Here is a 12,500-nt window from a genome sequence, read left to right as displayed (position 1 = left end):
GTGGGACACGGTGAGTGGGCGGGACATGGGGAGTGGGCGGGACACATGATGACCTCATACAGGGACATACAGGTGGAATGATGACCTCATACACTTCTTTCTTTTTTCTTTCTTTTCTTTCTCTCTTTTTCTTTTTTCTTTCTTTCTTTTTTCTTTCTGTTCATAAATTTAGAATTTACAAAATTCAGATGCTAAAAATTGCGATCACACATCTGTGCTGACCGTCTTCCTGCATCGGTGTCACATGACCAACCTAACGTAACTCTATTGGCTGTCGGTTCGACTTCAGATGGAATCGTTGCTTATCTTTGGTGTCCCAGACGTGTGATCAGAATTTTTTGCATCTGAATTTTTTTATTCTAAATTTATGAACATAGTTGAATTCAGAGACAAAAAACATCAGATACTTAATTTCAGTGCAAAAAAATTCAGTGCTAGAAATTCACAGTTTTAATAACTGAGAATCTGATCAGACAGATGTACTTCCACGTCCACTGGGTAATCTACTACGAACCGTTAAACTGTATGACTGTATTTGGACTGTTATGTCTATTAGTCTGTTGTTTCTCTTCTTTTCTGAATCTGTTTTTCTGTCTCTCTGTTTTCATTCTGTCTTTGTTCTTCATGTTAGCATGGAAATCCCATTTACAGGAGTCCCATTAACCAGTTCCAAAACCCCAGCTATGGGAACACAGGCGCCTCCTAAAGGTCACAGTGGGTTCCACAGGTGCATGTGTTTAAGAGTGGCTTTAACATGTGACCGCTGATGGTCCGAACGCACGACAGGCGAAGAATTCAACCTGTTTGACTGCACGGTGTGGAGAGAGTATGAACAGTAGGGCTGAGAGAAAATATGAGCTCTGCAATTTATCACAATATTTCATTTGACAATACTGTCATGATATTAAAAAGTACTGGATGGATATTTTTAGGAATTTATTCAAATGCAGATATGGTGGATGTTCATTTCAGTTTGTATTTTATTTATTATTATTTAAGACTGTTTTATTAAATAATGGTTACTTGAATCCTCCTAAAAGCACTTTTTTCTGTCTGAGAGGCAGATGGGAGTTCCTCTGGAAACTAGAATTAGAAACATTTGGTGATAGAACATCAGATCCTGTTGGGATCAAATACAAACGTGTTTAGTATTTGTGCAGATTTCTGCTGGAATTCAATTCTTCCAGGAAATAATCATTTTAAAAAAGAAACAAACAAAATATTGCCTTTTTAACAGTATCATGATATATCGTGATATATCGTATCATGGTCCTAGTATTGTGGTTTGTATGGTATGGTCAGATTCTTGCTCATACACAGCTCTGTTGATCCCAGTCACTCGTGTGCAGGTTTTAATCGTCATCGTGGGGAAATAAAGAACCTTTAACCAAAGTGTACGGAGCATTTGAACAGGCTTTGTGCTAACGTCCAGAAGGAAACATTTACAGAAGGAAATGAAGACGGAGGCTGTGAATAAGGCATGGAGAGTGTATTTATATCCTGGACTTCATATATAAGTAGGGCTGTAGAACATCTGTGAAGCCTTGAACCTGCTGGTGTTGAGCTGATACCATGTGGTGACCCAACAGCATGAGGTTTGACGGGTGTTGAACTAAACTGCAGCTGAGTTCAGACTCAGTTCCACTCACTCCTGTTCTTCTGTTTGTGTTTTTCTTCCTCAGGGTGAGAATCCCATCTACAAAAGCGCTGTTACAACCGTGGTCAATCCAAAGTACGAGGGCAAATGATGGAGCTCCACCTTTTATTGTGACGACACTGTATGGAAAGTCCAATCTGGGCCCTGGGGGGGGGGGGGGGGGGGGGGGTTGGGTTCTAGGAGGAGGGGGTTTTATAACGATCTCACTGTTTGATGTTATCGTAGCCACCAAATGATAGCAATGCATTTGCCACTATTTGACCTTGTTTTACTAACTGTGTTTTTTTGTTTTTTTTCTATGCATCATCTGAACTGTGTACAGTCTGTGTAAGATGTGTTTTTGGGTTTTTTTTTGCCTTTATGGGACTTGGTCGAATGTGCCACAGGACTGGCAGATCGTAGAGAACCTAGCTGTGCCTTTATTTCAGTACAGACATAAAGCCATCAGTGTTTTGTTGAAGGTTTAATCGGACGTTGATAATGAGCGACACATGAGGAGTTTCATTCCAAATACCCACGTATTTGATCAGCGGCTGAAAACAAAAGGCAGTCACAGTCTAAAGGAGCACGTGCAGCCGTCGAATGACCGTTTTCAGTCCTTGTTTTTGGGTTGAAACTCTTCATACGTATCTGCTGAGTGATTCCATGACTCACATGTGTTGAGTTCTGTGTAAAGCCATATGTATACATACTCACAGAACAGGTCTGAAGGCAGAAGTACGTTTTCATTACTGATTTACTCCACCTGAACAATCAATTATGTGGAACAGTCCACATTTGGCGGCGTCTCTATTAAAGGAGGTGAAGTGTCCAGTGGTGTTCCTGTTCAGCTCCAGGTTCTGCGTTTTAAAGCCAACTCAGGTTCTTCATTCTTTCACAGCAATGCCAAATATACGTAAACCTGCCTTATTTGCTAAGTGAAGTTGCTTGTATTGAAATGCCTTATTGTGTTTTTTGTTTTTTTTTAGGTAGGATATAAATTGGGGAATGTGTTTAGATTTGTAATCTACATGTGAGTAGTTCCACCCAAATCCTACGACGTGCCTCGATCAGAAACTTTTTTTTACAGAAAAGAAATGCAAATGATTCTAGTGTCATTTTTAAAAGTCAAGAATGTCAGCTTTTTAGTTTTGAGTTTTATAAAAGAAAAAAGGTTACACCTGTCACCATTGTTTTAAGTGCCTTTTTTTTTTTTTTTTTAATTTCTTCAACACATTCATAATTGCAATTCTGTATTTCTGAAATTATTTATTGAATAAACTTTCAAATTGACTCACCCCAACAGTTTGAAGCATCACTGCATTTTTTTTGTGGATTACTTTATTAATCACTGTCTTTTGGTAAACTGGAATGTGAACAATGTTGTAAACTGAGATGTTCTTGTACATTTCCATTATTTTATAAATCTGTTTCTTGTGAATTGTAAATTTATAACTCAACAAAACTGTTGAAAGTATTACTTTTGTCCAGTGCATTATATGTGGATGTATCATGTGTCTGTTTTCGCTGTAAACCTGAGGTCATGTCACACTGAGTTCATCTAATCTGGATAATTCCAGCTAATTATGATCGCTTAGGTCACAGGTGTCAAACATGCGGCCCAGGGGCCAAAACCAGCCCGCCAGAGGGTCCAGTCTGGCCTGTGGGATGAATTTACAAAGTGCAAGTTGGGCATTGAACTCAAAACTAAGATCATAACCTAGAAATAATGACAACACCAATTTTTTTCTCTTTGATTTAGTGAAAAAAAAAAATTATGAAAATATTTACATTTACAAACTATCCTGTAACCAAATGTGAATAACCTGAACAAATATGAACCTGAAAGGTCTAAAGAAAATTAAGTGCAATTTTAACAATATTTTGCCTGTTACTTAATGTTTTGTGCCTTTGTAGATCTGATCTGTAATGCACATGCAATAAATAAGTCGAGGCAGAATATTGATAAAATTGTACTTATACAGACAAATTTCATTTTTTTCAGGTTATTCACATTGTTTTTCTTTGGATAGTTTGTAAATATAAATATTGGCATAATTGAATGTTATTTTGTGCACTAAAACAATTTGCAGTTGTCCTTATTTATGGGCTATCATGCTGTTGCTGTACTGGTGCGGACCACTGCAGGTGAAACTGGGCTGAATGTGGAACCTGAAAGAACAGGAGTTTGACAAACAAGGCTTATGCTAGTTATCATTGCTAGCTAATTGACTTCCAGTGGACTTCATGTGAGCTGAAGTGCGTTAGCTGTGATGGGTTCTGAAAGACTTTTACTTTAAATATTAGTTCAGTGTGCGGTAATATCGATGTTTAGTACAAATGCATTCACTGTAAAACTGAGATAATAGTGACTGACATGACAACAGCTCAACTAGCTAACACGACTGCGGCTAAGCTAACAGCTAATAGATAACAGAGGGACGGAGGCTAAACTGTGATGTGCTTGGACGGTGTTGAAAATATTCCTTCTGTTCGTCCCACTGTCACTTCTGTGTATCTTTCACTTGTGTCTTCGCCGTACAGTTCAGTTTATCCCACACACAGTCCACAGAACCGGTCATCTTCATGAAAAGCTCCAACAGAAAACTCGCTAAAAATGAGCAGAACGGCTAAAGCTAGGACTTCCTCGTGACTTTATTGTAGCCAATCGCGTCGCCTGTCAAGCGTGACGTCACCCGCCCCGGAGCTCTCCACAGGTGATTGGTGGCCTGGGCCGTCCAATCAGAGGCTTCCTTTTACAGCAGTAAAGTTGTTAACCCCCATCAGAAGCACTTTGGTTTCCTGCAGCTCTGGAGTTCCACAGCCACAGGAAAACACACACTGGGGCTTCGGAAGAAAAGAAGAACATGGACATTGGACCGGACGGATGTCAACGGACCGCTGGACTCGGTACCGGTTCGGTGTGTGCTGGTTCTCCTGGAGTAGCATTAGCTTCTGTCCGTCAGTTTTGGCTAAAGCTAAAGCTAAAGCTGCGACGTGTTTGGGCTGTTTTCACTGGGGACTAAAACCTGGGAACGGCCTCCGAACAGCACACTGTTCTACTGTTCTACTACTGTTCCACTACTGTTCTACTGAACACCAGACTGTTCTACTACTGTTCCACTACTGTTCTACTGAACAGCACACTGGTGAGTACTACTGTTCCACTACTGTTCTACTGAACACCAGACTGTTCTACTACTGTTCTAATACTGTTCTACTACTGTTCCACTACTGTTCTACTGAACAGCACACTGGTGAGTACTACTGTTCCACTACTGTTCCACTACTGTTCCACTACTGTTCTAATACTGTTCTACTGAACACCAGACTGTTCTACTACTGTTCCACTACTGTTCTACTGAACACCAGACTGTTCTACTACTGTTCCACTACTGTTCTACTGAACAGCACACTGGTGAGTACTACTGTTCCACTACTGTTCTACTGAACACCAGACTGTTCTACTACTGTTCCACTACTGTTCCACTACTGTTCTACTGAACACCAGACTGGTGAGTTCTACTGTTCCACTACTGTTCCTCTGACACTTAGAACTTAGGTCAGTGAAGGCCCCAAAGAGAACAGGGTTTTCTGGAATCAGATGATTTCATACACACAGACAAATTTCTGGTGGTCATCTGGACTGAAACTGGACAAGTTCACTGGGACTGGACTGGGATTGAACAGGGACTAGACTGGGACAGAGACATGGACTGGATTAGACTAGGACAGGACTGGACATGGACTGGACTGGACATAGACAGGGACTGGACTGGACTGGACTGGACTGGACTGGACATGGACTGGACTGGACTGGACATAGACAGGGACTGGACTGGACATGGACTGGACTGGACTGGACATGGACTGGACTGGACATAGACAGGGACAGGACATGGACTGGACATGGACTGGACATGGACTGGACATAGACATGGACTGGACTGGACTGGACATGGACTGGACTGGACTGGACTGGACATAGACATGGACATGGATATGGACATAGACAGGGACTGGACTGGACTGGACTGGACATGGACTGGACTGGACATGGACTGGACATGGACTGGACATAGACATGGACTGGACTGGACATGGACTGAACTGGGACTTGGACTAGATTGGACTGGACATAGACTGGGACAGGGACAGGGACTGGACATGGACTGGACTGGACTGGACATAGACATGGACATAGACAGGGACTGGACTGGACATGGACTGGGTTCAGCTGATGGACATGGACCTGGACTGGACAGTTACAGGGACTGGACATAGACACGGACATGAGCAGGGTTCAGTTGATGGACAGGGACATGGACCTGGACTGGACACTGACATGGAGTGGACTGGGACAGGGACTGGGACTGGACTGGACATGGACTGGACAGGGACAGGGTTCAGCTGATGGACAGGGACAAAGTCAGGCTGTTTTCAGACCTCCTAAATCCAGTTCTTCTAATCCACTAGTTCAGTTCAGTCTGTGTGTATTAAATATGCAGAGTCTGGGGCGGAGGTGTGGACCCTGTGTCTGTCTTTCTGGACATGTGTCCCTGTTTTGTTTTTTTTTACATGTGTCCCTGTTTTGTTTTGTTTTTGACATTTGTCTCTGTTTTTATTTATTTATTTTTACATTTGTCCCTGTTTTTTGGACATTTGTCTCTGTTTTTTTTTTTTTTTTTTTTTTACATTTGTCTGTGTTTTTCTGGACATTTTTCTGTGTTTTTTTGGACATTTGTCCCTGTTTTTTGGACATTTGTCTTTTTTTTTTTTTAACATTTGTCTGTGGGTTTTTTTGGACATTTGTCTTTTTTTTTTTTAACATTTGTCTGTGGGTTTTTTTGGACATTTGTCTGGTTTGTTTTGGACATTTGTCTCTGTTTTTTGGACATTTGTCTTTTTTTTTTTTTTTTTTACATTTGTCTGTTTTTCTGGACATTTGTCTGGTTTTTTTTGGACATTTGTCTCTGTTTTTTGGACATTTGTCTTTTTTTTTTCTTTTTTTTTTTTTACATTTGTCTGTGTTTTTCTGGACATTTGTCTGGTATTTTTTGGACATTTGTCTCTGTTTTTTGGACATTTGTCTTTTTTTTTTTTTTTTTTTTTTTTTTTTTTACATTTGTCTGTGTTTTTCTGGACATTTGTCTGGTTTTTTTTTTGGACAGTTGTCTTTTTTTTTTTTTTTTTTTTTTTTTTTACATTTGTCTGTGTTTTTCTGGACATTTGTCTGGTATTTTTTTGGACAGTTGTCTTTTTTTTTTTTTTTTTTTTTTTTTTTACATTTGTCTGTGTTTTTCTGGACATTTGTCTGGTATTTTTTTGGACAGTTGTCTTTTTTTTTTTTTTTTTTTTTTACATTTGTCTGTGTTTTTCTGGACATTTGTCTGGTATTTTTTTTGGACAGTTGTCTTTTTTTTTTTTTTTTTTTTTTTTACATTTGTCTGTGTTTTTCTGGACATTTGTCTGGTATTTTTTTGGACAGTTGTCTTTTTTTTTTTTTTTTTTTTTTTTTTACTTTTGTCTGTGTTTTTCTGGACATTTGTCTGGTTTTTTTTTGGACAGTTGTCTTTTTTTTTTTTTTTTTTTTTTTTTACATTTGTCTGTGTTTTTCTGGACATTTGTCTGGTATTTTTTTGGACAGTTGTCTTTTTTTTTTTTTTTTTTTTTACATTTGTCTGTGTTTTTCTGGACATTTGTCTGGTATTTTTTTGGACAGTTGTCTGTGTTTTTTTTTTTTTACATTTGTCTCATTCACAGGGTTCAGGGTGGTGGTGGTGGTGGTGGTGGTGTGTGGTTGAGCAGGTCCAGGCAGCTCTGTGGTCTGCCAGGGAACTGAACTGTTGGGTCTGGATCAGCACACATGCATGGGTCTGGGTCCTTTACCCCCCCCCTCCTTTATTGTCCTTCAAACTCCCCTTTCCCTACATGGACTCCAAACAGACAGAGGACATGTTTGTCCCTGCACAGGTGAACCTCAGAACACAGCTGCACATCTGCTGTTTCCTGTGAGTGTGAAAATGCTCCAGTGTCCACCCCCGCCCCCCCCACCCCCACCCCCCCGGAAACTATTGTACAAAGTATGTGAGGCACTGAATGAGTGTTAGTGGGACCAGTGTTCATGGTCCATCAGTGAGTTCCCTGTTCTAACTAGGGCCGTGTATGAACGAGAATCTGGAGATCCAAAACACATGCCAGCACTAGGATCACCACACGATCTATGAGCATATGTCATCATACTGTTAAAAAGGCCTTTTTTGGTTTGTTTCTTCTTTTTAAATAAGATAGCAACAATAAAGAAAACCAAAACAACATAAATGAACCTCCACAATATCTGCATTTGAATATCCACACAGTACTGTTTAATATCCTCACAGTACTGTTTAATATCCACACAGTACTGTTTAATATCCACACAGTACTGTTTAATATCCACACAGTACTGTTTAATATCCATACAGTACTGTTTAATATCCGCACAGTACTGTTTAATATCCTCACAGTACTGTTTAATATCCGCACAGTACTGTTTAATATCCACACAGTACTGTTTAATATCCATACAGTACTGTTTAATATCCACACAGTACTGTTTAATATCCTCACAGTACTGTTTAATATCCATACAGTTCTGTTTAATATCCACACAGTACTGTTTAATATCCATACAGTACTGTTTAATATCCACACAGTACTGTTTAATATCCTCACAGTACTGTTTAATATCCATACAGTTCTGTTTAATATCCACACAGTACTGTTTAATATCCATACAGTACTGTTTAATATCCACACAGTACTGTTTAATATCCTCACAGTACTGTTTAATATCCATACAGTTCTGTTTAATATCCATACAGTACTGTTTAATATCCATACAGTTCTGTTTAATATCCATACAGTACTGTTTAATATCCATACAGTTCTGTTTAATATCCATACAGTACTGTTTAATATCCATACAGTTCTGTTTAATATCCGCACAGTTCTGTTTAATATCCATACAGTTCTGTTTAATATCCATACAGTACTGTTTAATATCCATACAGTTCTGTTTAATATCCATACAGTACTGTTTAATATCCATACAGTTCTGTTTAATATCCGCACAGTTCTGTTTAATATCCACACAGTACTGTTTAATATCCATACAGTTCTGTTTAATATCCTCACAGTACTGTTTAATATCCATACAGTTCTGTTTAATATCCGCACAGTTCTGTTTAATATCCACACAGTACTGTTTAATATCCATACAGTACTGTTTAATATCCATACAGTTCTGTTTAATATCCGCACAGTACTGTTTAATATCCACACAGTACTGTTTAATATCCATACAGTACTGTTTAATATCCTCACAGTACTGTTTAATATCCATACAGTTCTGTTTAATATCCATACAGTACTGTTTAATATCCACACAGTACTGTTTAATATCCACACAGTACTGTTTAATATCCATACAGTACTGTTTAATATCCTCACAGTACTGTTTAATATCCATACAGTTCTGTTTAATATCCACACAGTACTGTTTAATATCCACACAGTTCTGTTTAATATCCATACAGTACTGTTTAATATCCATACAGTACTGTTTAATATCCACACAGTACTGTTTAATATCCATACAGTTCTGTTTAATATCCTCACAGTACTGTTTAATATCCATACAGTTCTGTTTAATATCCATACAGTACTGTTTAATATCCATACAGTACTGTTTAATATCCATACAGTTCTGTTTAATATCCATACAGTACTGTTTAATATCCATACAGTTCTGTTTAATATCCATACAGTACTGTTTAATATCCATACAGTACTGTTTAATATCCATACAGTTCTGTTTAATATCCGCACAGTTCTGTTTAATATCCACACAGTACTGTTTAATATCCATACAGTACTGTTTAATATCCATACAGTTCTGTTTAATATCTGCACAGTTCTGTTTAATATCCGCACAGTACTGTTTAATATCCTCACAGTACTGTTTAATATCCATACAGTTCTGTTTAATATCCATACAGTTCTGTTTAATATCCATACAGTTCTGTTTAATATCCACACAGTACTGTTTAATATCCACACAGTACTGTTTAATATCCATACAGTACTGTTTAATATCCTCACAGTACTGTTTAATATCCATACAGTTCTGTTTAATATCCACACAGTACTGTTTAATATCCATACAGTACTGTTTAATATCCATACAGTTCTGTTTAATATCCACACAGTACTGTTTAATATCCATACAGTACTGTTTAATATCCACACAGTACTGTTTAATATCCATACAGTACTGTTTAATATCCTCACAGTACTGTTTAATATCCACACAGTTCTGTTTAATATCCACACAGTACTGTTTAATATCCATACAGTTCTGTTTAATATCCACACAGTACTGTTTAATATCCACACAGTACTGTTTAATATCCTCACAGTACTGTTTAATATCCACACAGTACTGTTTAATATCCATACAGTACTGTTTAATATCCATACAGTTCTGTTTAATATCCACACAGTACTGTTTAATATCCACACAGTACTGTTTAATATCCACACAGTACTGTTTAATATCCATACAGTACTGTTTAATATCCATACAGTTCTGTTTAATATCCACACAGTACTGTTTAATATCCACACAGTACTGTTTAATATCCACACAGTACTGTTTAATATCCATACAGTACTGTTTAATATCCATACAGTTCTGTTTAATATCCACACAGTACTGTTTAATATCCTCACAGTACTGTTTAATATCCTCACAGTACTGTTTAATATCCACACAGTACTGTTTAATATCCACACAGTACTGTTTAATATCCTCACAGTACTGTTTAATATCCTCACAGTACTGTTTAATATCCTCACAGTACTGTTTAATATCCACACAGTACTGTTTAATATCCTCACAGTACTGTTTAATATCCACACAGTACTGTTTAATATCCTCACAGTACTGTTTAATATCCACACAGTTCTGTTTAATATCCACACAGTACTGTTTAATATCCTCACAGTACTGTTTAATATCCACACAGTACTGTTTAATATCCTCACAGTACTGTTTAATATCCACACAGTACTGTTTAATATCCTCACAGTACTGTTTAATATCCTCACAGTACTGTTTAATATCCTCACAGTACTGTGAAATGAAATATCGGGATATATTACAGCAGGGGTGTCCAAACTTTTTTTAAAGAGGGCCAGATCTGATAATGTGGAGACTGACAGGGGCCAGTGGTCCCTTCGGATGTCAGTAAAAATTACATATAAAAGCGCTGTTCTACAACAATTTTATTTTCATTGTCACAATATCATTTTTTTTTAAATGGCAGTGTAACCAAATCTAAGTCACTCAGGTGTGAACAAGTTAAAAAAAAAAAAAAAAACATTTCTGCCTTCCTTTCACACTGGAGTCAGATAACATAGAACAAACTGTGTGGAGTATCTTAAACGTCCAAGAAGTTGCTACAAATCTTAACCCCACATTCATTTTAAACATGACTTATATGAGTACTCATTACTCATATTTTACTCAGTAATGCAAAGTCTGTTAACGTTTAAGATGAAAACATATGACTCTTACTCTTGTCTTCCACAAAATCATTCAGAAAGTAATATTTGTGTCACATCTACAAGTACATCACACCAGCAGTTAGAGGCAACTAACCTGGCAACTTGGTATCCTGCCTTGGTGGTGAGTTCACTGAACTCAGGTTCACATGAAGAGTCACTGTTGAGTTTAAAGCAGCTTGAATTTGCTTCAATTTTTCGGAACGCTCACTCCCTGCTAGCTTGTCGTATGCGTTAGCATGTTTTGTCTGCTAGTGTGTCTTTACATTGAATTCCTTAAACAAGGCAACAGTCTCTTGACAAATTAGGCAAACACAATCGCCTCGATTTTCAGGGAAAAAAAATTGTAATTCCCATCTCTCCTGGAAGCGGCGGCCCTCACTGTCAACTTTCATTTTTTTATTTACAGGCGCCATGGTTACAAATTATCGAAAAGGGTTCACGGCAAGGTCACAGAGCCACATAGAGTTAGAGTGGTGCTGCCACCATGAGGTGAAAGGAGGAACTGCATTTGGAACCTTTTATGATTCATGGACTCGGTTCAACAGTCCAAGCGGGCCGTAAATAATATAATATAAAACCCAAGCTGTGGGCCGTAGAAAATCTGACCGCGGGCCATGATTGGCCCCCGGGCCGGACTTTGGACATGCCTGTATTACAGAACCGATACTCTGTAACAGCCCTAGTTCTAATGGGATTAGGTTTACACACACACACACACACACACACGACTCAGATAAACACAAATGTGTGAAGTGTGTGAGTCCAGTGGACACACCTACAGCTGACACAACAGTCAGTGTGTTGGACTTCTGTCCCTAATAGGGGAGACTGGGGTCTGTGTGTACAGAGTGTTGGAGCTGGTTTTGTGTCTAGTCATATATTTGTTGACATTGTCAGAGTAACGGTGCTTTGGTGACCGATGGTCAAATGTCCATTCTAACACTATGGACACACAGCAGAATAAGGACAGTGACCGTTTGAAGTGACCACAAGTGGACGCTCAGTCTGCTCCCATCAGACCCCATGTGGACTCAGATCCAGGTTTGGAACAGAAACAAAACAGGTTTTCATACAAAAACACAAAAGAAGTTTGTTTTTAAAAGTATTCTACATATAAATAGTATTTTTACTGGTTCCTTCTGTCGTCTGCCACTGACTCACACCAACACTGGTTCATATTAGTATTATTATTAGTATTATTAGTATTATTAGTATTACTATTATTATTATTATTATTATTGTTGTTGTTGTCGTT

The 12,500-nt window shown here is 38.1% G+C and overlaps 1 protein-coding gene across 1 annotated transcript in view; it reads left to right on the top strand.

Annotated features, from left to right (window-relative positions):
* Window positions 1-2,941, top strand: part of LOC115416288 (integrin beta-1-like) — a 54,436-nt gene extending 51,495 nt beyond the window's left edge. The window contains exons 15-16 of the mRNA XM_030130039.1: window positions 1-10; window positions 1,683-2,941. The exon at window positions 1-10 is cut by the window's left edge and continues 157 nt beyond it. Coding sequence (XP_029985899.1) covers window positions 1-10; window positions 1,683-1,748 — 76 coding nt within the window. The 3' untranslated portion in view covers window positions 1,749-2,941. The remainder of the gene's footprint in view (window positions 11-1,682) is intronic.
* Window positions 2,942-12,500: the final 9,559 nt, after the last annotated feature.

This window comes from Sphaeramia orbicularis, unplaced genomic scaffold (assembly GCF_902148855.1).
Source record: "Sphaeramia orbicularis unplaced genomic scaffold, fSphaOr1.1, whole genome shotgun sequence".
Lineage (NCBI taxonomy): Eukaryota > Metazoa > Chordata > Actinopteri > Kurtiformes > Apogonidae > Sphaeramia > Sphaeramia orbicularis.
This window is presented reverse-complemented; position numbering and strand designations above follow the sequence as displayed.